Genomic DNA, 24,556 nt, shown 5'->3' with positions numbered 1-24,556 from the left:
TTTAGGGTGATTATTGATATGTGAGGATTTCCTTTCATTCTATCTTTGGTTTTCTGGTAAGACTGTGTTTCCATTGTTTCTTTGCCATTTTGTTGTTTTCTATTATTTCTGTGTAATGGTATTCTATGATTTTTCCCTCTGTTTCTTCTTTTATTATGTTATATACTTCAGCTCTGTATTTTATTTTTGAGTGGTTACCATTAAGTTTATATAAAAGAAAGTTTCATATTTAGAGTATTCCATTTTCTTCAGCATGCTTACTTTCTCCATTCCCATATTCCGGTTCAGGCCTTTACTCTCTCCCCTTTTATGTTTTGGTTGTCACAAATTATCCCTATTTATGCTGGTAGAATAGCCTTCTTCAATATTTTTTGTAGTGTAGGTTGTGTGTTAGAAAATTCCCTCAGCTTCTGTATGTCTGGAAAGGTCTTTATTGCTCCATCATATGTAAAGGATATCTTTGCTGAATATATTATTCTTGGCTCATAATTTTTCTCTTTCAATAGTTTGAATATTTGATTCCACTCCCTCCTGGTTTATAGTTTCTGCTGAAAAATCTGATGATAATCTAATGGGCTTTCCTTTGTAGGTTACCATCTCCTTTTCCCTGGCTGCCTTGAGGATTCTTTCTTTGTCGTTAATTTTTGACAGCTTCAATACAATGTGACTTGGAGAAGGCCTGTTGGGGTTGAGGTAATTAGGTGTTCTATTTGCTTCTTGGATTGGAGGATCCAGTTCTTTCTACAAGTTTGGAAAGTTCTCATCGACTATTTGTTTGAATATACTCTCTGTTCCCTTCTCTCTTTCTTCTCCATCCGGTATGCCCATTATTCTTATATTGCTCTTTTTGATGGAGTCAGAAAGTTCTTGTAGAGTTTTTTCACTTCTTTTAAGTCTCAACTCTCTTTCTCCTTCCATCTGTGTCATTTCTAGGTTTCTATCTTCGATGTCACTGATTCTTTCCTCCATCTGGTCAACTCTACACCTAAGTTGGCTATTTCATTCTTCATTTCTTTTATTAAGTTTTTAATCTCCAGAAATTCTAGTTGGTTTTTTTTTTTTAATTTCAATCTTTTTTGTAAAATGTTCATTTTGTTCTTTGATTGTGTTTCTGAGTTCATTAAACTCCCTGTCTGCTTTCTTGCATCTTGTTGAGTATTTTAAGAACTGCAGTCTTGAACTCTCTGTTATTTAAGTCACATATTTCCAAGTCTTTAAGTTCATTTTCTGGCAACTTTTCATTTTCTTTCTGAGCTGTCTTGTTACCTTGGTTATTCATGGCAATTAATGATTTATTATTTCTCTTCCTAGACATCTACAGGAGTGGGTTCTGCAACAGGTTGACAGAAAGAGGTCTTTCTTTTGTTTTCCAGTAGGTGTTCGTAGAATGTTTTATTTTCTCTCCAACTGCAGCCTTTTATTCTCCCTCACACTGTAGTGTTATATTTTCTCTGCACTATTCTGGCTTCCCAGACACTTCTGATTATGGTGAACTACTGCTTAAGCAACGTTGACCAAAGTGTCCACTTGTATACATTTTTTGGCACCTCCAGTATTTTTTTAATATATATATATATATATATATATATACATTATATATATATGTAATTAACATTATATATACATATACATATATAATATACATATTTATATATATATATAATTAACATTATATATACATATACATATATAATATACATATTTATATATATATAATTAACATTATACATACATATACATATATAATATACATATTTATATATATAATATATATACATATATATTTGTGTGTATTTATAGATACAGTTTAAAGTAGCAAGAAATTACAGTAAAACTTTGCTGGTGAATGCTTACCTGGAATATCCACATTTTCTTTATTAATTATCATTTCTCCACTTACAAGGTTTATAGTTTTTGTTATATTTTGCTAGTCAAGAGTTGGAGGCAATCTAAATTAGCATTTATCATTAAATGCTATTTCATGAATTTATTTTTTAAAGAAATATAATGAGAATAAACTTAGCCTAGGCTGACCAAATAATTAAACCCATTCTCAGAAGAAATAAGAGTTCCACTGCACCTTGAAGGTCAACTAGAATTTATTTATGTAACCATGGGCAACCTACTTAAATTTCTGTATGTCTCGGCTCACCTGTAAAACTGGAGAGTGAGTCAAAATAACTGCTAGGATTTCTCCTAAATCTAATACTAGATGATTGGATTTTTCCATCAAACCCCTAAAGTTTCACTAAGATTGTCTGCATCTCTGCTATCCCATATACTCAAAAAGTGTTAACTTCAATAAGGAAAAACACTATGCTGAATAGATAATCCACAGTGCAGCTAGCCACCATAGATAAATCAAAATCTATAAATAGACACTCCCCCAACAGACACACACACACACACACACACACACACACACACACGTAAACATTCAACATTATTATAGTGCCAGTGTTACCCAAACTTCCACCATTAGAGTTTCACATCAAATCTGAAAGCCACCTTTATTTTTATTCACTTAAAAGTGGAATTTAGTTAGTTCACTTTTTAAAATTAGCCATACCCTATGCAATCATAAGATTATGCTAGCTTTATGCATTTTTTCTAATAAAAACTCAAATAAATACCGTCCATAAACAAAATAAAATAAATTCCACCAAGTACTTTCTACAATTGTGTTGTATACCCTCAGTGGTGCACACACTAAACTTTGGAAAATACCAGACTAGCTTACGAAAGGAAGAATATACACACTGGTCTAGAATATAAAATTTGGTTTTAAAGAAACCTACTATAGTAATATTTCCATTGCATTTATTAGGATAGAAAGTCATCAACTGTTAAATCCCTTATTCTTTCATTAGTTAGAGAATCTGACTTCATACATTATTTTAAAAGTGGAACAATAGGACCATCAGTTGATGGGCAGAGTTTTTGTTTTACATAGGAATTAGCATAAATCCCACTCTCGTCATGCCAAGTGTTGATGCCAAATCTCTTGGAACCATTGAGATCTGTGAACTGAGAACAGCATTTTCTGTGGACTATTGAGTAATCATCTTGACAAGGATAACCCTATGGGAGGAAGGGAGAAAGAAAAATGATATTCAATGACTAAAATATGTAAAAAGGGGTGATTTCTAAAAGTTGATCTTCAATGTGTTAATCTTATGATCAAACGTTAATTTTCAAACAATTGATTAATTTAACCTCTCAAAATTACAAATGCCTCCATGAAGAAAATGCCTATTAGATTTATAAGTACTTATAAATCTGAAAGAAGAAACTAGTTCATGGTTGTCTTATTTATAAAACTAAAAAGATAAATTATTATACATTTAAAATTGTTCTAAACCATAAATATACAACATAAAGAACAATTTAAATTTTATGACCATCTACATAAGACCCAAACAATTACAATTTCCCTGCCATTCAACACTTTAAAAAAATAAACATAAGTTATAATCATTCCAAAGAATAATATCTTGGGTTATATACATGATAATTGCTATCAAGTCACACTTTCCAGTAAACGCCATGCTCAAAGTTTCATTCCTGTAAGAAATTTACCTCACCATTACCCAGTATAACGTTGAAGGTATTTATCCTTAGAGCATATCATAAAAGCTTCTATTGTAATAAAACAAGACATATCATTGACCATTTCCCAAAGGAAATATTGATTCTTTCAGATTACATTAAGGGTAATGGGGACAAGGAACATAAAGCTCTTGAGCTGATTATCTAATCTCTGCCTTTAATTGGTACTAATTTTAAAGCAATATGACAATATTGAAATTAAGTCACCGAAAGCTATAAAGCAATGAAAGAACACCAAAATGTAGTTTAATCTTAGAAATAATTTTATTGAAAATAATTGAAAATTTTAACCATATGTTCAACCGTAACAATGTGTCTATTTATTCACTAAGAGCCTATTATGAGTTGGGCATGGTTGGTGAGTACTTATGTCTTTAAATCCATAACAGGGCTCTGAAGTAGGAATTACTACTCCTACTTAACATATAAGAAACGATGATTTGCTCAAAATCACAGAAGGAGAGAATTTAAAGTCTACCGATACTAAGTGACTCAGCCAGGACTTCAAACTAAGCAACTAACTGTAAGACCCATTAATCCTCCGGGCCCCACATGAAATTCTTAATAATTAAGAGATGAAAAGAAATATAAACAATAAAATCCTAAAGTTACATAATATCCATGTCACTTTCTATATAGTTTGGACTTTTGCTTTTTGTCATTGGGGTCTATTTCTGTGGGGTTTGTTTGTTTATTTGTTTGTTTGTGGTCAAACAAACGCCTCTGTCTAGAGGCGTTTTAAATGAGGTCTGAGCATCTCTGGCCCAAACTGCCTTCTCAGAGGGAGGCAGGATCTGCTCATTCCTACGCCAGTTGCAGTCAAACTGAAGAGAGCTTCTAATGCAAGGTCATCGTGTTCATTTAGCATTTCCTAGGCAGAGAGAACAATTCATTTTGATGAGGTGAGTGACAAGATTAGATGTGATGTTTTAGGAAAAGGACTCTGGCAGTAGGAGGTACTAAAGACTGAAGGTGGAAAGGACTGAATTCAACAATTGTGATTAGAATTGGATCTCAACAACTCAAATGTCATCAGCTAATGGATGGATAAACTAAATGTGGTCTATCCACACAATAAAATATTATTGGACAATAAAAGGAATAAAATACTGATAGGTGCTATAGCACAGATGGACCTTGAAAACATTATGCTAAGTGAAAGAAGCTAAACCAAAATACCATACATTGTATAATTCCTTATATGAAATGTCCAAAACAGGCAAGTCCACAGAGACAAAAAGCAGCTTTTTAGGGGATGAGGTTATAGAGAGGAAGGAGAAGTGATAATTGATGGGTGTGATGGCTAATTTTTTGTGTCAGCTTGACTGGATCATGGGGCACCCAGATATACTTATACACACACACACACACACACACACACACACACACACACCTTGCAATCCAACTCACAGTCTTGAGGACTTTAGAATATCAATAACCAAACTTGGAAGAAGCAGACCATCGAGTTCTCCAAATGTATAGAAAAAACATCCTTTACCAATAAGGCTTAAACAAGAGTTGAAATGAAGAGTAGGAAGAAAAGGAAGAGTCTGTCTGGAAAATTGTTAGGAAGAAGAAAATAAGGGTAAAGGAAAGCAGGACAGCAGAAACAACCAATGTGTTTTCCAGTTTACCCATCCCTAGACTTTAATCAAGCAGAATCCCTTTGACCTGGACAGAAAGAAGTGCATTAGATAAATGAGAATAACGGCAGAAAGCCATGGGCGTGGTCTCCTGGCCCCCATTCCTCATGAGAATGCTTGAAACAGACCACCTTTCAGGCTGCCCTTGCATTTGCCTGGGGCACATACCTAACTAAGCTGGTAGAGCAGCATGGTCAGGTAGAGGGAGGCTCTGACAGTCATCTGAGCCACTTTTGGTATCTTATGGCATAAACAAGATTCGAATAGCTGCAAGTCTGCAGAGGGGATTCAGCTCTCAGCTGTAGAGCTGAACATCAGATCTGGGACTGAATGGGAGTCACAGAAGGTTTCTGTCGGGTCAACAATATCTACAAGAGTGGAAATGAGGCTGAGTCATCCCAAATATGCCATGAAGGCTCCAACCAAGCCCGGAGAGAAATAGAAAAAGACTGAGAGTTAGCAATGTCCAGCAAGGAAAAGAACAACCAGGTGGACTAGGGATATCATCCTGTAGACAAGAACAGGCAAAAAAAACACACACACACACACCCTATTCTTCCCTTCTGGCAGCAAGATGCTAAGTCGTACCCCTCTCTCCATTTACCTGGATGCCATCTTACGGAGGGTTGCAGTTACTATTGCTGCATGTTACTATTATTAATACATAGCAGTGTAAAACAATAGCCATTTCCAGATTCTTTGGGTAAGGAATTTGGAAAGGGTACATCAAAGACAGCATCTCTTTGCTCCTCAATGTCGAGAGCCTCATTTAGGAAGAAGGGAAAGTGGGGTGACTCGAGGGCTGGGGCCGGAACCTGTCATGTGGATGGGTAGCTGACATGGCTGTCTGCGGGACCTCGGCTGCGGCTGCTGACTGGAATACCTACATTCGAGTTCTCCAAATGTATAGAAAAAACATCCTTTGACAATAAGGCTTAAACAAGAGTTGAAATGAAGAGTAGGGAAAAAAGGAAGAACCTACACAGGTTCTCTCCGCCTGCCTGTTTGGGCTTCCTCATGGCATGGTAACTGGGTTCTGAGAATAAGGATGGCACAAAGAGAACCAGGAGAAAGCCATATTGCTTTTTATCACCTGACTCAGAAGTCACACAGCATCCCTTCCACCATAGTCATAGTTTGCCAGATTCTAGGGGCGGTAACACAGATTCTGCCTCTCTGTCAAAATCACACTGTAAGAGCATGCGGGGTGGCAGCAGATGCTGCACCCATTTGGGGACAATAACAATCTGCCACAGGGAGAAAAGTAGGGTGTGTTGGGGTTCCCCAGGCCACTCCTAGGTTCAATGACTTGCTAGGAGGACTCACAAGACTCAACATATAGTTGTACTCATGATTATGATTTATTACAGCAAATGGATACACAGCAAAATCAGCAAAGGGAAAAAAGGCACATGGGCTGAAGTTCAGAGGAAGCCAGGTGCAAACTTCCAAGAGTCCTCCCCGAGGGAGTCACACAGGATGCACAGAATTCCCTCAGCAATGAGTTGTGAAACGTTCTCTGCTGGAGGTGCTCATTAGAAACGTGGTGGTCAGGTTTTTCGGGGTGGGGGGGGAGGCTGGTCATACAGGCACCCACTGCCTTCAACATACCAAAATTCCAGACTTCCAGGAGAAAAGCAGGTGTTCAGCATAAACCATACTGTTTGCACAGTTTGGGCACAATGAACCATTCTTACTAGGGAGTCTTATCCTGAAAGGCAAGTTTCCAGATGCCCACCCCGGGCCAACCTTACAAGCAGGCTTTTTAACAGACAGCAGCCTCAATTCTGCTGTATTAGCTCTACCCTGCAAACAGGAGGGGAAAGGATCTCTGAGAAAGTGTGTTCTTTCAAGAGAGATTAAACACCTCCTATCAGAACTATTTAAATTATGGAATTGGACTAAGCTTTAAATGGATTGAAAAGTTAGTGTTTTCCCCCTGGTGGTGGGCTCAGAAAGAAGGCCAGTTACCTGACACATTTTTTCTGCATGTGTGAGTTGTAGACTGTTGCTATAGTTTCAATACTCTGACATAATAAGTAAATGTTCAACATCAGTTGAATGGAGGTGGGAAGAAGTGTTTAGAAATTGTGTATAGAAAAATATTTTTGAATTACCACATGTTGCTGTTGCTTTTGCTGTCCATTATTCTGGTGTTACACAGGGCCTGAGATCTGACAAAGTTCACTTGAGGTAGGACAATCTCGGCAATCTTTTTCTGAGCCCTTCAGGTAGATGAGGGTAAATGAAAGGATCTGTCTGAGGTGTGGAATGGGTGGGCCTCAGCACTCGATGGCTTATGCAGAGCCACACCAGAGAGACATTTCACAGGAAGAACTTAGAGGACTTACCTGGCTAAGTGGGATAAAGAACAAAAGATGTTCCATAGCTTCAAACCTGGATGGCCAGGAGAGTTCTCACACCATGAGAAAGAATAAAAAAGACAGGGAGATGGGAGAGAACTTGTTTTAGGAGGAAATGATGAGTCACATTTTAGACATTTTCCGTTAGTGATAACATCAGTACGAAATGTTTATTTAGAAGGTGGTGCTATGGGACAGATGACCTGGAGCAAGCTCAGTGTGCTAAGCACAGCACTGATCATTGGCTGGGAAAAATAGCTACAAAGAACATTATTGGAGCTGTGAATTATATTTGAATATGGACTGCGGATTACGTAATTATATTGCTTCAATTTTCCTGAGGTTGAAAACTTTACTATGGCTATACATGAGTCCTCGTTCTTAGGAAATATATATTGAACTATTTAGAGGTCAAGGGGTTTAATGTCTCCTACTCTCAAAAGGTAAACAATTGGTGACTCAGGTAAAGATTATGTGGGAGCTCCTTGTGCTATTCTTGCAATTTTCCTGTAAGTTTGAAATTAGATAAAAACATGTTCCACCAAAAAAGATGGGTGGGGAGCCATGCGAGTGGATGAATTCTCTGAGATTGTGTATAACAAGAGAAGTAGAGTTCTGGGGCCGAAATCCTGGGGACACGTATGGCTGGATCCATAAAGAAACAATAAAGGGCGAAGAGGGAAAGATACTCAGAGAGTGTTGCACGTCATAGATTCTGAAGGGAGAGGGAGGTCAAAGAATGCTTGGTAGCCAACAACTACTCACTTCCAGAGAAGCACCATAGAGGGCAAGACCTGACAAAACACAACCAACAGTAAGAATCAATCTCTCCTCATCACTGAACGTGCTGTTTCAAGGAAGGGTTGAAAAAGTCAAATGAAACATCCTCATAGAAGATGGAAAAATAAAGAGTGTCAAGTAAAGGAGCACTGAGGGCAACAGGCCCTGCAGAAGCAGGAACCCCTAAAGATGCAGCAAGAGAATCATTACGGGGGGATCTGTCTTTAAGATCTTTCTTCTTCCTTTTCTTCTCTTTTTTCTTTTTTAACGTATCATAGAAAGATAAGTTAGGATGTTACCGGAGGGTCCTTTTGGTGAACAGGGTCCCCAACTGACCTTCCTTCATTAGGAAGGACAAACAGAATCAGGTTATACACTTATATCAGTAAAATCAATCCGTGCATCTTTAAGTTATGGCACCCTACTCTTAGATCCCCAACCCCTCCTACTCCATCCCCATCAGCCCTTGGGTGTTATATTCTTACTCTAAGCACCACTATCTCCAGAAACATTTTACAGAATAAAATGACATTGGTATTTTTTAGTCAACCACATACACAATCCTCACCCAGTTTTTCCCAATCTTCCAAGAGACTGTTCCGTCGTTATTCTTATTTCATTTCATCCCTTTTCTTTAGGACCTTTTATTGTTATTTTTAATAGTTTTCTGTTTCAAGGTCATTTTCAGTTTTAGGCCTGCCTTCTGGAACATTGGTAACTCTGCCTAATTTAATGTTTTAAGATAATCTGACAGCATCGTTCAATTCCTTCATCCAGACCATCTATAAAAATACATAATGGGTTATGTTTCCTGGCCAAATCAGTCACTGTGAACTAACCTTGTGTCCACCATTACAGAGAGCTATTAGCCACCTGGCATTCATACAGCAAAGACCATTCTACCCTAGCACGCCTCTAGAAGTGTGCTCATTTGCGGAACTTCATTTACTCTTAAAAAGGTATTTTAGGCAGCAAGCTTATTAACGTGAATGTCACATTGGATGGAATGAAAGTCAACATAAAAGTGGATTGCTGTGATATTTTGTTTCATTATTTTCAGTACACATCATGCATAAAATTCTTCAGCACTTATATGCACTTGACTAAAGACCTGTCTTCCCCTAATAAGGTTGCCTTCTAAGCACACATGCAGAGTGATGTGGGAGGAAAAGAACAATTCCCTACGGCCAAATCTACTTTGTCAACCCTGGGGACTGCAGGAGACAGGCATCTCGACAGATCCCTTCATTCATTTCCTTCACTATTTAAAAATGATTTCATTTTTATTGGATATTTTTTCTCCTGATGATTGCATTACAAACATATGAGTAATTGGCAAAGATAGCTATATAAATATATAATTAGATGTAATTCTGTTACAAATTTAAGAAACATTTACTATCCCTTTTTAGTTGATAATATTTTACAAAGGAAAAGTGATTATAACAAGTACAGGTATGCAACTAAAGAAAAATAGTCATGGGAAGTGCAAGAAAGTTCAGATTATAGGTATAAATGAAACATTTGTACCGTTAATGAGTCCAGTCAACAGGGTAAGGTTTCATCACAAAGAAAAATGGGCGGATTTACATGAACAAACATTTCATAAAATAAAGTGATTTAATACCACACAAACTTTAGTAATGGCCAGCATCAAAAACATTAAACCTTAGTTATTGACTAATTTTTTCTTTTTAATGCACAAATTTTGATTGGTCCTATAATTTTAATCATATAAAAACAAATATTATTTTTCTTATTCTTTAGTCTATATTATATGAGCATGTTTGCTACTGTTTTATATTTGTAATGGTGCGGTTAGGTATAAATTTGAGGCTTAGGGTTCTCAATTAAAAAAAAAATTTTGTTTTTATCCATTACAAAAGTCAAATATGTTTACTGTAGAAATTAAAGATAATCAAAAAGAATGAAATCTCCTATAATCCCAAGTTCCCTGAAGTAGAACTGAGCTGTATGACTTACTCCAGAAACAAAAAGATCATAGTTACTTAACTTCAGAAGGCAATATAAGATGAAAGCATAATTTCAGAAAAAAAGAGGGTTCTTACTACTAAAAGGACACAATACTAAAGAATGCTTAAGAATCTGAGTTTTCTAAGAATAGAGACCCACAATTTCTCAATTGGTAGTATACAAGATGAGAAGTTATAACATGTATTCCCTAATTTTCAAGTAGACTTAAATTAAATGTCTGCCACAGTCCTTAATCAAAAAGATCATTTGGTCACAAATAAGTGACTATTAGGATGGGGCATGATAAATGAAAGAGAATCTAATAAAATAGTAGAATTTGGGAATCAGAGGGCTCACGAATATCCTTCCGTTTATATCAGTGAAGGGGAGAGAGAGAGAGAGAGAGACTGAACTGAGATTTTAAGTAATTGGTTCACATGAATGGAAGGCTGGAAACTCAGGCAGGATTTGTATATTACAGGTGTTGAGGCAGAAATTTCTTCTTCTCCAAGAAATCTCAAACTTTTCCTCTTAAGGCTACCATCCACTGATTGGACAATGCCCACTCACATTATTGAGGGTAATCAATAAGGCAAATCCTATTGTACCCCAATTAAATGGGGAATTGTGGAAGCCTGCATAACTATATAAGCAACTGCCAATAGATCCTGAGGTTGAAGCTGAGCCTAGAAAATATGGTCCCTCGGTGCTGGCAGAATGCCATGAAATTCAGGAGAATTGTTTGCCTATCAGCTACAAAATCATACCTGTGTGCATATGTACCAGGTCAGCACATATAAGTACAGCACACACTGAGATCTTTCAGGTATGAAGTTTAGGTTCAGGAAGGCCACCATCTCCTCCTGAACTCAGGTAATAGGAGAGGCTATTTCCATGGTTAACCAGCAGCAACATTTGGGAATACACTGACATTCATCTAAAGATACTAGGTACGACCATTGGACCCCCTTTCTCCAATTTCACCCCACACCACTACCTCATTTGCAGAAGAATCTAAAACTTATTTATTTCAGTTAGTAAGAGAAACGGGACATTTTGCTTAAAATAGGGTACAGAAATTCAAAAGCACTTCACAGGAAAAAAAATGAGTATTATATGCTTTAGTTTTTTGTAATAACACTTATTCGTGTATTGGTAATACTTTCAAGAGTGTTAACAACAACAGGATCACATAACATGACCATGAAATACAATAACATAGTCAAAAAGAGCAAGGAGACAGTACGAAAGGAGGGAGGAAACATGGGTAATCTTTACCCAACGCCAATGAGAAGTTACTCTAAAAGTATACTTCTTCAATAAGTTTTTCAATCCAAAAAGCAAACATAATCCAACTTGGATTATATAATGCCAATGCAGTTATAAAATGTATAGTTGTTTGTTTTTAGTGGAAAAAGGAGCCCATGAAGGCACGAAGTCATCATGCAGTCCTGGGTCCAGTGAGTCCAGGGAAGGGGCTGGAGCTGCTCAGGTGGCAGCGTTCTGAGGGATTCAAGGCCACAGCTAATTTCTAATAGTACAGAAATATCAGTATTTTAACAACGCTATATCAATACCAGTACATAGAGGCCCGGTGGTAGGACAGGCTGATCCTGCTGTCACGGGGACTATTTCTTAAACAGACGCAGCCTCTTTTCTTCCCTACTGTGAAATACTGCATGGACTTCATGCGGTCAATTTGGAATGCATGCCAACTTTAAGACACAATTCTCTATTAAAAACTTCCTCAGCTTTCTATCCCTGAATGAACTAGGGTATGCAACACTTTTTTATTTAAAGGTAACTCATATGCCTGCAAAGATAGGTCAATAGGCAGCTCTATTTAGGAAAACAAAATGGTGCTTCACACTTGATGCTGACCCACCAGATGTACCCAAATAGCAGCTGTATGGCTGGAAGGAGCCATTAACCTCCAAAGTGCTCCCCAAAGTTCAGTGAGGTCTTGGTCATCTGACTCAGTCTTTGGCCCCACCCTTCTTTCCTGCTATCTTGTAGGCCCATATTTAGAAGCTAGCCAACAGTTGGTGTTCCTATTTTGTCACTTTCTCAAGTCAATGGCTTTGATTCCATTGTAGAAACTCATCCGATGGCCACATCCTGGACTCTGTCATTCCCCAGAATTGTTCTACCTCTGACGTCCCAATGAATTCCAGTACATCCCCTTTACTCATCACCTCCAATTCTTCTAGCTCTCTCATTCCATCACTACTACCATGCTCATTGTTCTTCTTTCTCAACATTTTCATTTCCTTCACCCTTCAACTTCCTGAGTTTGTTAGTAGTCCCTGCACGAACTAATTCTTTTCCTTACTCATCTTGAGTGTGTTCAGTGGACTCTCCACCATTATTCTTGGCTTACTTGTCCCCTGTCCTAAAGACTGCAAATAGCCAGCCTTGGACAAGTCCTCTAATCTACCTTCTTTGCAACTTTTCCTCTATTTTTGTTCTTTCAGAGAAAGATGAGAAGCTTTTAAAAGCTTTCACTAAAATTGAGATGAGCCATAATAAACATCCAGTGTAGGAGGTGGAGTTCTGAAGAAGTAGCATGCAATTATCTTTCATTTTTCTCCTTGGAAATGATTTCACATCTTCCTAATACCCTATATTTCCTTATTTATGTCTAGAGCTATGGTGTGATAACTTGTACTCCCTTTAATCATCCTATAATGCTGTCCTACTTTATGCAAATATGAATCAAGCAAATATAAGAGACCATAATATAAAAATTAATAAAGTCTCAATGCACAAAATTTGAAATAATATGAATCCAAATATTTTAAGATTTCATCCTGAATTGTTTAATTGCAAAGATGGTAGACTGAGTGAATGGTGAACTATTTTTGCTAAGGCCATGTGGTGAAGTATCTAGCAAGTAAAAAAATATTCTGCTTCATTTATTAGTACGTTATGAAGTATATACACTTGTTTATGTGCATGATAACTTCAGCCACTATTCTGCTGTTATTTAGCTATCCACTTATAATTTAAGATAATTTTTGTATTCTATAACAGTGTCATGCAAGCATTCATTAAATGGGGGTGCTAGAAAAAATTGCCAGGACTATGTCTCAAAATCAATTACATTGGTATGAAAGTTAGAAGTGAATGAACACAACTCTAAATGAAGCCAAACAACTGCTGCCATGGCCTGCTGTGCTGTTAATGTGGAAACAAGCAATGGAGAAACAGTAGAAATAATGCTGAAAAAATTAAAATCATAAATATACAACACAATGACTAAAGATTTATGCACTCTGAGAACATGTCACATTCTTTACATTTCTGTGTAGGGGGACATTAGTTCTTCAGATTTTTGTGAGGTTTTAATTATGTGTCTTCAACTTCCTTTTGTTTAGAGATGGAGCCAAATTCCATGTATATAGGAAACGGGCCTGAATTCATTTTTAAATAATAATTTGTTTCCTTGTGGTTTTTCTGATTATAAACGATCATGCTAAAAAATGTAACAATGAAGAAAATCACCTACAATTTCACAATTCAATGACCAACATTACTAGCATTTCGACTGTTTCTTTAGTAGTTTTCTCTACATTTTTACATAGTTTAGATAAAATGTGCGTTCAATTTTATACCTTAATGTTTTTCTTAACCTTCAATGAGGATTTATTAAGACACTATCTATGGATGTTACAAAGGTTGCATATATTTCATCATATTATTTAATTAGCACTATTTCTAATAGAAAACATTAGGTACTTTCCAAGTTTTACCATTATAAATAACCCAGTGATGAGTATCTCTGGATATAAATTTTTTTCCTAGTTTAAATTATTTTTCTTTGGGGAAATTTCTTAGAAGAATTATTAGATCAAATAGTATCTTGATACATACTGCCAAATTCCCTTCCAGAAAAATTAAAGCAAATAACAATTTGCCTGGCAACAGGTAAAAGAACACATCTTGAAGGGGGTTGCAGGGCTGAGTGAAAAAGGTAAAGGGATTAAGAAATACAAATTGGTAGCTACAAAATAGTCACAGGGATGTCAAATACACCACAGGGAATATAGTCAATAATGCTGTAATAACTTTGCATGATGCCAGGTGGGTACTAGACTTATTGGGGGGTCACTCATAAATTATATAAATGTCTAACCACTATGCTGTCCACCTGAAACTAATATAATGTTGAATGTCAAGTGTAATTAAAAATTAGAAATAATATATATAAAAGAACTCATCTCACTCCATCTTCACCCCACTGAGTATTAAATTTATAAATTTAATTTATAATTAATTTAGTTTTCCAGTCCTCTAAAATGGTAGTTATCCCTTTTATTTGAGATTTCTGTCCCAGTTATGTCTTGGATGTATACCAAAAAAAATAATGGCTACAAACAACAATTAATTATCTTCTTGGAATCTCTCATGGGTTGCAGTCAGATGGCAGCTAGAGTTGGAGTCCAGGCTCAACTAGGCTGGATGTCAAGATGGCTTCCTCACTCATAAGTCAAGTTCAGCAGTGTTTCTCTTCATGGCCTCTCGCTCTAGCACAATCACCTGGATTTCTTACATGGTGGTTCAGAGCTCCAAGAGTTGGAAGCAGTCTTGTTAAAACCTAGGTCTAGACCTGGTACAAGGTCACGTTTGCCATAGTCTATTGATCAAATCGAGGACCTGACAGCCCAGATTTAAAAGGTGGAGAAACATTCAAATCTTGCTGGGAAAGTGGCCTGTGCAAACAGGAAGGTCTGCCATCTATGGAAATAAACTACCATATCTTATCTATTGATCTTTATTGATCTAGACTTTTCCTCATGAAAGTATTTTAAGTCTTTGTTGCTACAGTAATTTGTATACTTTTTTTTATAGCTTACTCGCCAGTTAGTGCTGATATGAAGGAAAGATACTCTTTGACATGCTTGTTTTGTATTTAACCACCTTACTTATTCATCCTAATTCCTTCTCAGTTTAATACCTTGGACCTCTTATGAAGATAATCATATTATCTGAAAATAAAGATATTTTCTTCTCTCGTTCAATAATCAAATCTCTTATCTATTGCACTGGTTAAATCTTCCAGAATAAGACTAATAGGACACAGACTTGTTTTGTTTCTGTTGTTTAATTTTTTAAGTAAAAGTATATTAAAGTTGTCAAATGGACGTATTTTATGAACATACACATTTCCCAGAGCTAAATTAAGCCACTTACTTGTACGTGTCAATACAATACAAATGAATAGAAAGGTAGGTTCTTATTTCAGATCAACTGAATTCAGGGATGAGGATAATAAAACAAGGTGAGGGAGAAAGTAACTAATACATTTCAGACACTGCAATATTTTCTCCCTGAAATCTATAAACAGCCAAAAATAAATCGTAACCATAAAATATTACATTGACTCCCACAAAGAGCTACTATCGCTAAATAAATATAAAACATCATAAATTTCAGCAATTTGTCCTTTCTTCCCAAACTTGACTCTTCAGTAGATAGAAGGAACCATTTTAAGTGCATAAACAAGTATTAGAATATGGCTTTTCAGCCCTCTTATACTCACAAGTGGCCGATGATCATATGGTGGAGTGTAGTTCTCAGCATATGTTGTCAGTGCGCATCTAAGGAGGATGGATAAATTGATGTTTGAAAAAAGGAATGACTCCAAGAAAGATATTTTACAATTTTAGCAGTATATATTTTACATGAAATAGAAACATTTTATGAAGGAGTGGCCCGAATAAACATTTTAAAGCCCACAACTGCCCCAGGCCTTGCTTATAGTGCTAACTACCACCGGCAGCGTGCCCTTCCCTCATTACTTCCAATTCAGCATCATCTCCTGCTCTCCTGTGCTAACGATATGCTACCAACCCCAAGTTCCTGAGCTCAGTCCCTTCCAGACGTTTGCAGTTCTCTTTACCACCCACTTTCTGCCTCTCAGACCTTTTGGATCCTATGCCCCACGTCCTCTCCTAGATGACAACTGAAAAGATCATAGAAAACAACCAGGAAGACTGAGATAACAAGAGCTTCCCCAACCTCCATCCCATGAAACACACAGAAATACAGGAGGAAATACATCCTTCCTTCCCCAAGTGTACAGGCACAGCCAAGCTCAGAAGGGAAACCCTGAGAGGCTAGAAAAGTATACTCATTAAAATGGGAAGCCATAAGCTCATGTCCCAAGCATAGGGACAGAAGACATGCTCTTGAGTGGGTTCACAGAAGGCAAAGAGGAAACTCCTACTACTCACAACCAGGAATCTGTAAAGACTGAATCTCCACATGAAAGAGACCAAAAAGAAAAGGACAAACCTCCAGTAACCAGTCCAGGGAAATTTACAAGAAAGTTTCTCTCTGTTTGGAACTCAGGGTGGGGGAAAAATTATTCTCCTATGAAAAATTAAAGACTTACTTCTGTTCCTGGCAAGATTATGGGACTAGATGGTCAAAGAAACTATCCTCAGAATTGCACACTGAAAATATTAGATACAAGAAAATTTAAACATTTTAATGATGGCTGAGCTTGTGGGAGTGTAAAAGAATTCAACAAGTAAAAGAATTCCAAAACAACAAGAAAGTCCAATCAGAATGGTTATTGGGTACAGTCGCTAATATTTACCTGGTGGTGAGCAACAATTCCTGACAGACTTTCAAGGTGTGGTTTCCAGAGTAGCAGCATTAGCATCACCTGGGAATTTGTTAGAAGTGCAAATACAGTCATGTGCCTTGTAATGGAGTTTCAGTAATGATGGACCAAATATGCAACAGTGTCCCATAAGATTATAACGGAGCTGAAAATTTCCTATCACCTAGTGGTGTAGCAGTCGTCATAACATGGTAGCACAATGCATTACGCACATGCTTATGGGGAAGCTGATGGAAACACACCTACTGCACTGCTGGCTGTATAAAAGTAGAGCACATACAATTACATACAGTGCACAATACTTGATAATGATACTAAATGACTACGTTACTGGTTTGTGTATAAGTCCATACACAATACTGTTTATCACTTCTAGAGTGTAGTCTTTCTACCAAAAAAAAAGTTTGCTGTATAACAGTATGCTGTGTTAATGCTGACAACAGACTCACATATCTCACGTTTACGAGGTCTCTTGATTGCATCATTTTCTCTTGTGCTTCATTTAACCTCATGTGGTTTTGTACAGTAGATGGCTTGCACTCTAGATTGATAGCCTAGGAGCAATAGGCTATATATACCATACAGCCTAGGGGTGTAATAGGCTATGGCATCCAGGTTTGTATAAGTGCACTCCACCATGTTCAAACAACAATGAAATCGCCTAATGATGCATTTGTCAGAGTGTATCCCTGTCATTAAGCAGCACATGCCTGTACTTGCGACCCACCCCAGACCTCCTGAATCAGAAACTCCAAGGGTGGGCCCAGCAATCTGTGTTTTAAGAAGCCCTCTAGGTGATTTTGATGCACACTAAAGTTTGAGTACTGGCAATTAAAAAAAAAAAATAGAAGTATAACTTTCACACCAGCAAATAGGATTTTGTTGTTGTTGTTGTTGTTTTTATAATGACCAATCTAATAGAAAGCAGGAAAGGAGAATAAAAAGGAGAGTAAAATCATTTCTGCTCACTAGACAAATTAAAATCACAAAAATAAAATTAAATATCTTTGCAATCGCAAGGAAAGTAAAGGGGCTAAACCCAGCAGTGAAAATATTTTTTTCAGACTTAAATCAAACATCAAGTTTTATTATGCTTTCACACCTAAAATAAAATTATTTTCAAACGAAGGTAGAAAGTAGAAGAAATAAAAATATATATCCCACAAATATTAACCAAAAGCAAGTTAGTGTTTTTATATCATATGTAATTGACTTTGAGTCAAAAATTATTAGGTGTAAAGATTTACTAATCATTACCTACCGGTTCAAGGAATAAGTCACAAAGAAGATATAAAAATCCTAAGCCAATAAACCTGACAACACATAGAATTTTAAGGCAAAAAATGACAGAATTATAAAGATAAAATGACAATTCCACTTTTATAGAGGAAAATTGTAAAACATTCCCAGATCCTTTGGTTCCTTAAATCCAAAATGCTACATACTTCCTCCAAAACTATACAGAGCAACAGCAAAGCAAATAAAATCACACAATTAGCCCATGCATAGAGATTAATAGAGGCTAATGAAGACTACAAACTTCGGTCTACATGTAGTTTGGAGAACAAACAGTAGAGCCAGATCCGAAGCCCAGGCTGGAACAAAACTGTGTGGGGATCACATGGCAGAGAGCAGAGAGTGACAAGTCCCTAGGAGAGATGGAACACAGGGGACATGGACCCAGAAAGAGACCATCCTTCCCTGATGGGGAAAAACTGACAACCAGTCTGAGACTAGAGGATTGGAACACTGGCTTTCCAAGAAAGAGGCTTGGAAGTTAAGCAAGACCACAATGACAGTCTTCGTAAAGCACTGCCTTTAGGGAAGTGGAGATGGGGGCAACTGAAAAGTAAAGAAAAAAAATAGAAATCAAGCCCAGAATTTAAGGGTCCTAGAACCACTACTTTTCTAAAAGGTGTCATTAATGAAATAAAGTCCACTTCACTGTTCTAACTGAAGAGGGCACTCTTGAACTAATATACTGAGGAAACTCTCCAAACTTCCCACTCCCCCTCCATAGATTTACCTCATTGCTGCTAGTCCAGGACAATTCAACATACTTAAAATGTACAGAAAATATTACTTCTCATTACTATGAGAAGGAAATAGTGAACAAGAACCAAAACTAAGCTGAGAAAACCCTCCCCAGAAACATTCCTAAACAGTCAGAGACGACCTCTATCAGCATTTCTATTTAATGATGTACTGGAGATTCTAGCAAATGCAGTAAAACAAGAAAAAGAAGCATAGGGATAATAATTGGAATGGAAGGAACAAAATTTTCATCTTCCAAAGATAAGACTGTCTACATTAAAATATCCAAACGGGGTCAAATATATGGTGATGGAAGGAGAACTGACTCTGGGTGGTGAACACACAATATGATATATAGATGATGTATTACAGAACTGCACACCTGAAATCTATGTAACTTTGCCAACAATTGTCACCCCAATAAACTAATTAGAAAACAAAATCCAAAAGAATCTTGGAATCATAATAACAGGCAAGTTTCAAGAAGGTTGTTGGATACAAGATCAACATACAAAAATAGTATAGCCATATACCAGCAACAAGAAATTAGAAAGCATAATTAAAATGTGCAAATTCCATTTATAATTGCAACAAAATCTCTAAGGCTCTTACATGAATACATCTAATAGAAGATATATAAGATATTTATGGAGAAAATTATAACATTTGTTGAAGGACATAAAATAACTCCTTTGTTTATAGATGTATGACTCAATATATGCTATATATGCTGTATACATATACATGTATATATATATATATACATACTATACATATAATTTCTAAAACGCTTACAGTCTCACATTGTATATATATACATATATATATGTCTTGATTAAGTTATAATTTAAAACTTCTATTGATCTGAAGACAGCATAAAGAGAGTTATAAGAGAAGCCATAAACTAGAAGATATCCTAAAATTAATCAAAACAAGATTAGTACCCAGAATTAAACATTCTTACAAATCAAGAAAAGATAAAATCCCATAGAAGAATGGACAAAGCCTATAAACAGTCAATTCACAGTAGAAAAAAATCAGATGGCTAATAAATATTTTAAGATAAATTCAGGCTTAAAATTTAGTCTTAAATTTAGTAATAGTGAAGTACAAAGTAAAACAACAATGAGGTACCATTTTATATCCATTAGATTGATAAAAATTAAAAATATATTTATAAGGATATGAAAGAATAGCTATATTCATACACTACTGGTGGCAATGTCTTGCAAAATTGAAGGTGCATATATTTAATACCCAGCAATTCTATTTCTGAGTATAAAGAAACCCTGGCATATATACCCAAGGAGACATGTATAAGGATACTTAATGCAATCTTCTGTGTAACAGTGAAAATTTGGAAGCTAATATCCATCAATAGGGTAGATATGTTAGATGGCTATGTAAGTCATGATAAATTATTTCTCTGAAACATATAAAGCAAAATTGATAAAAATATTAATTTACATTATAATCAGGTAATGAGTAGATTGATGGGTGTTTGAATATGTGGTATTTATATGGAAATATTCAATAACCTTAAAATAGAAATAGTTCATAACCTTAAGATGTTTAAGTGTTAATAGGTGACAGTGAACTTGTTTCCCTACCTTATTCTCATCCAAAGTTACGACTCAAATGATACGATAAGTCAAATATCAGTGTTGCTTTGGGCGGGCCAACCTTGCAAGGCAGCGTGGGGCATCTCTCTACTCCCTTAACGCAGCAGAAACCCATTCCACCCATGTTCAGGCCCTTTACCTCTCTTTATGATCACCTTCTAGCAGAGAGTCTAATACAAGGTAAGCACTGAAAAATATTTATTGAATGAATAAAGCAAATTATAAAATAATTGTAATTATAATGAAAAATAAAAATTAGATATAAAGAGATATCGATTTGAAAGAGAACTTAAAGGAAACACAGGTAGAAATTAAAGTATTCAGTTATCTTTTTGAAAAGGCAAGGTGGCTCAACTAAATGGGAACTTTTATAAGACTGAATGATGACCTTCCATCACTTACAAACTTTTTGTGATCACCGCCACCCACCACCACGACCATTTTTAAATCTGAAGAACAGTTCAACAATTTTTAAGTGATATATTTAGTCAAATTTGAAATAAGATGGTCTTTTGAGAATAAAAATATAGAAAATCAACATAAATCTTCCTCTTAGATATCAGCTTAAGGCTGTAGCTGAATAAAGAACATAAGGAAAGAACAAGTCCATTTAGAAGAGAAATAGCCTTCAGAGAAACTCAGGAAAGCAAGAGGTGAGAAAGATAAGGAAGCCACTGGTTGTTGGCATCGTCCTGGGGAAGAGATGTCCTGGCTCGTAAATAGACCTCTCTGGTTCTGGGAACAGAGATGAAGTACAACGATGTCAGTGATCCACTCTGACCTATGGCAGCCAACCCTGACTTGAATTCACTGCCTGGAACCGCCAGGAACAAGCCTATCCCTCCGGGCCCTGCTCACCACTCCATCCCTCCCCATAGCTGACAGGTCCAAATATCAGCCTCCAGCCCATGTCAGTCTCTCCCGTGGGATCTCTGAAGAAAGACCAATGGGAAAGGGCCAGTCACTCCCCTGTGAAGAGAACCATGGAATGCAACATCCCTAGTTGCAGAGGGAGCAAATGAAGACCACAGGAAGAGAATCCTGGGGATTTTCTAGTCCTGATCCCAGCAGTCTCTGAAAACCAACTCTTCCATGGAATTTCCCAGAGTTCTGTCGGGTACTCCAGTAGTCTTTCAATAAACTCCCCTTTTGGCCCAAGGTAATTTTATCTGTGTTATTTGTCACTTAACAACCGAAAGAATCCTGACTATTACAATCAGGAAATCAGAGTCTCAGGCCAGTGACCATTGTAATCACATAACGAACTCCCCTCGCTTTGATTCCAACACTCTGAACAACATTCGATTACAGTTTGACGTCCTATGTTTTGTTTTTGCTTTTTAACTGAGAGAGAATGCTCTTATTAGGCTGACATGACTATTATGCTTGAACATTTTATTTCTCATTATAAATCCACTAATTAGAATTCTGGCTTTTCTTGTGAGTGTAATGAGCACCAAGTCAGTCTGAATGAGTCAGACAAACTCTGAAGCACAGATGACAGGGTTTTTCTGGAAATGTAAAACTGAAGACAAGATTCTGGTAAGTTCACCATGGGTAATGCTATGCTGTAAGTACGCTTGGAAGTTGGAAGGTGGACCCAGCACCACCCACAATTTGCCACACATGCCTTCTTCAACCTTTAAAGGTAGAGAACAACTAGAGATGTCTCTCATAAGATGAGAAAGGAAAAGTAGTCTGATACTGCAGTTATCATTAAAGCCAACGTACTAGTCAAAATACCTATGCCTGCACTACCACCAGTGACATGACATTCTGTGTGAATCTATGACAAGATGAGGCACCAAAGCCCACAGAATCACAATTTCTTAAATCTGGAAGAGTTTTAAACATCAACACTTCTTTGCTGTTTTCTCTGGAGGAGGGGCAGATAGTTTCTCTCCCAGCTTCCTGGCAGCCAGAACAAGGGCATGTGACATCTCAGCAAATCAGATGGTCCCACCTCAGAGTCTGCATCTGGGTAAGTGACTTCAAGTAGCAGAGAGTTCATCTGGAATTAATCCCATCGCAGGCAGCAGAAGGAGCATTCGTTACTTAGGAGGAGTGTAGCAACAGAGGGCTGTGCAGTCCACTTGACTCTGTGTGGTAGGAAGGGAAGGGGAGCTTACAACCACTCTGGGAAATTCTGTCACATTCTTAACAGCCACCATCAGTTGTTTTAAATCTCATATTGTGCTGTAATGAATATCCTCATCACTCCTTCCTCCTTCTACCTACTGAATGAAGTCTCCCCCCACCATCCCCTGCACGCACACTCCAAATCTGATAGTCCTTCCACAGCTGCTGAATGCCAGGCCTGTGTTTTAGAAATCAACTCCTAAGAAACTAGTGAGCAAGAGGTCGAGAGGAAAGATAAAATGCAGGACCATTGGAAGCTGCTCTTTCTCCTAATCAAAGCCAAGCGCTTGCTAAGTTACCTAGCACTTTGGAGGCAGTTCTCCCCTCAGACACACACACCTGGGAACCCCAGGATCCTAACCTCTGCTTTACCACGAGGTAATCTTGAGGCCTTGAGCAAGTCATTTAAACCCTCTGCATCTTAATCCCCACCCCCATCAGTTTCTGTCCCATAAATATTTATAGAATAGATGGATGGATTTATTAATTAATGAGGAATTGCATTCCTTGATTTTCTCGGTGCTTTGATTTCCTCTTCTATACAACTAAAAAAATACCTATCCAAATGACTTTACATAATTGTTAGGAGGAAAGGGATAGCGGATAATGTATGTGAAAGTTCTTTGAAGGATATGGAGCGTATGTACATTTTTGCATGAAGGAGAATGTACTACAGTGATTAAGGAACATGAGCTCTGCAGTCAGACAGAACAGGCATGAATTTAAAACCCAGCTCTGGTGCTTAGTAGGTAACGCCCTTTTGGAAAATTACCTCTCTGAGCTCCTTCTCAATGGAGGTAATTGCAACAACTATCTCAAAGAATGAGAATTCCATGAAATAAGGCACATAAAGCCCTTAACTCAGTGCCAGACACATAGGATGTGCCCATTAACACTTAGACGAAAAATAGTATCAAACAGTGGAAGGGCATGGAGTTTTTGTTTTTTTTTTTGCTTTTTAATTTGATTATTCAAGCTGCAGGGTGGAGAACGGATTGTAAGGAAGGAGCCTGAAGGCAGAGGAACTCGTTAGGATACTTATATTAGCAATTAGGTCTGGGTCAGTGACTTCTCTCTTGCTCCAGTCTCAAATATCCACCTATCGGTATTATCTGATACACAACTCCTCCCATCTTTACTGCCTCAATGAAAGGCCCCAGTAACCCCAGTTGCTTGAGCCAGAGCCTAGGAATCAACCTTGAGTCTTCCTTCCTCTCACAATTCATCAGTCATCAAATAGATGTCTATTCCTCTCCCTTAATATGTCTGAAATCTGAACCCTTCCCGCCTTCCCCACCACCATCATAGGTCAGGTCCTCATTATGTCTGGCCTTGATTAGTCTTCTGACTGCAGTCTCAGTTGTCTACCAATCTGTTTTCTGAGTTCTAAACACAAATCTGATTATTTCTACACCACGCTTGAAAAGCTTTCACTGTGGCCTGCATGGTCAAGTCCAAACTCTTTAACATGGTTTTCAGGCCCTGCTTGTTTTGTGTCCAACATCTCTCTCCAGCGTTAGCTGTTGTCACTGCAACGTTGTACTCTGTGAACCAAGCATGTCCATCATAGGTCCCACTCCACCCTGCCTTCGTAGGTCCTTTATCTTCTGCCCAGGGTGCCCTTCTTTCCTGTTGATCTGGCCAGCTCCAACTCACACTCCATGACTCAGCTCAGGGGTCACTTCCATCTGAAAGCCTTTTCTCACCTTCCAAATCTGCGTAATGTCCTCCCCTTGCACCTTATGTTCACCCTAGCATCTT

At 37.3% G+C, this 24,556-nt stretch overlaps 1 protein-coding gene across 1 annotated transcript in view; it reads right to left on the bottom strand.

The window, feature by feature from the left end:
- Positions 1-2,718: 2,718 nt before the first annotated feature.
- CFAP95 (cilia and flagella associated protein 95) overlaps positions 2,719-24,556 on the bottom strand; it is a 68,084-nt gene continuing 46,246 nt past the window's right edge. The window contains exons 5-6 of the mRNA XM_033123514.1: positions 15,912-15,969; positions 2,719-3,081 (exon numbers count right to left, since the gene is read on the bottom strand). Coding sequence (XP_032979405.1) covers positions 2,893-3,081; positions 15,912-15,969 — 247 coding nt within the window. The 3' untranslated portion in view covers positions 2,719-2,892. The remainder of the gene's footprint in view (positions 3,082-15,911; positions 15,970-24,556) is intronic.

This window comes from Rhinolophus ferrumequinum, chromosome 12, assembly GCF_004115265.2.
Source record: "Rhinolophus ferrumequinum isolate MPI-CBG mRhiFer1 chromosome 12, mRhiFer1_v1.p, whole genome shotgun sequence".
NCBI lineage: Eukaryota > Metazoa > Chordata > Mammalia > Chiroptera > Rhinolophidae > Rhinolophus > Rhinolophus ferrumequinum.
Note: the sequence above shows the minus strand (reverse complement) of the source record. Positions and strands in the feature narration are given on the sequence as shown.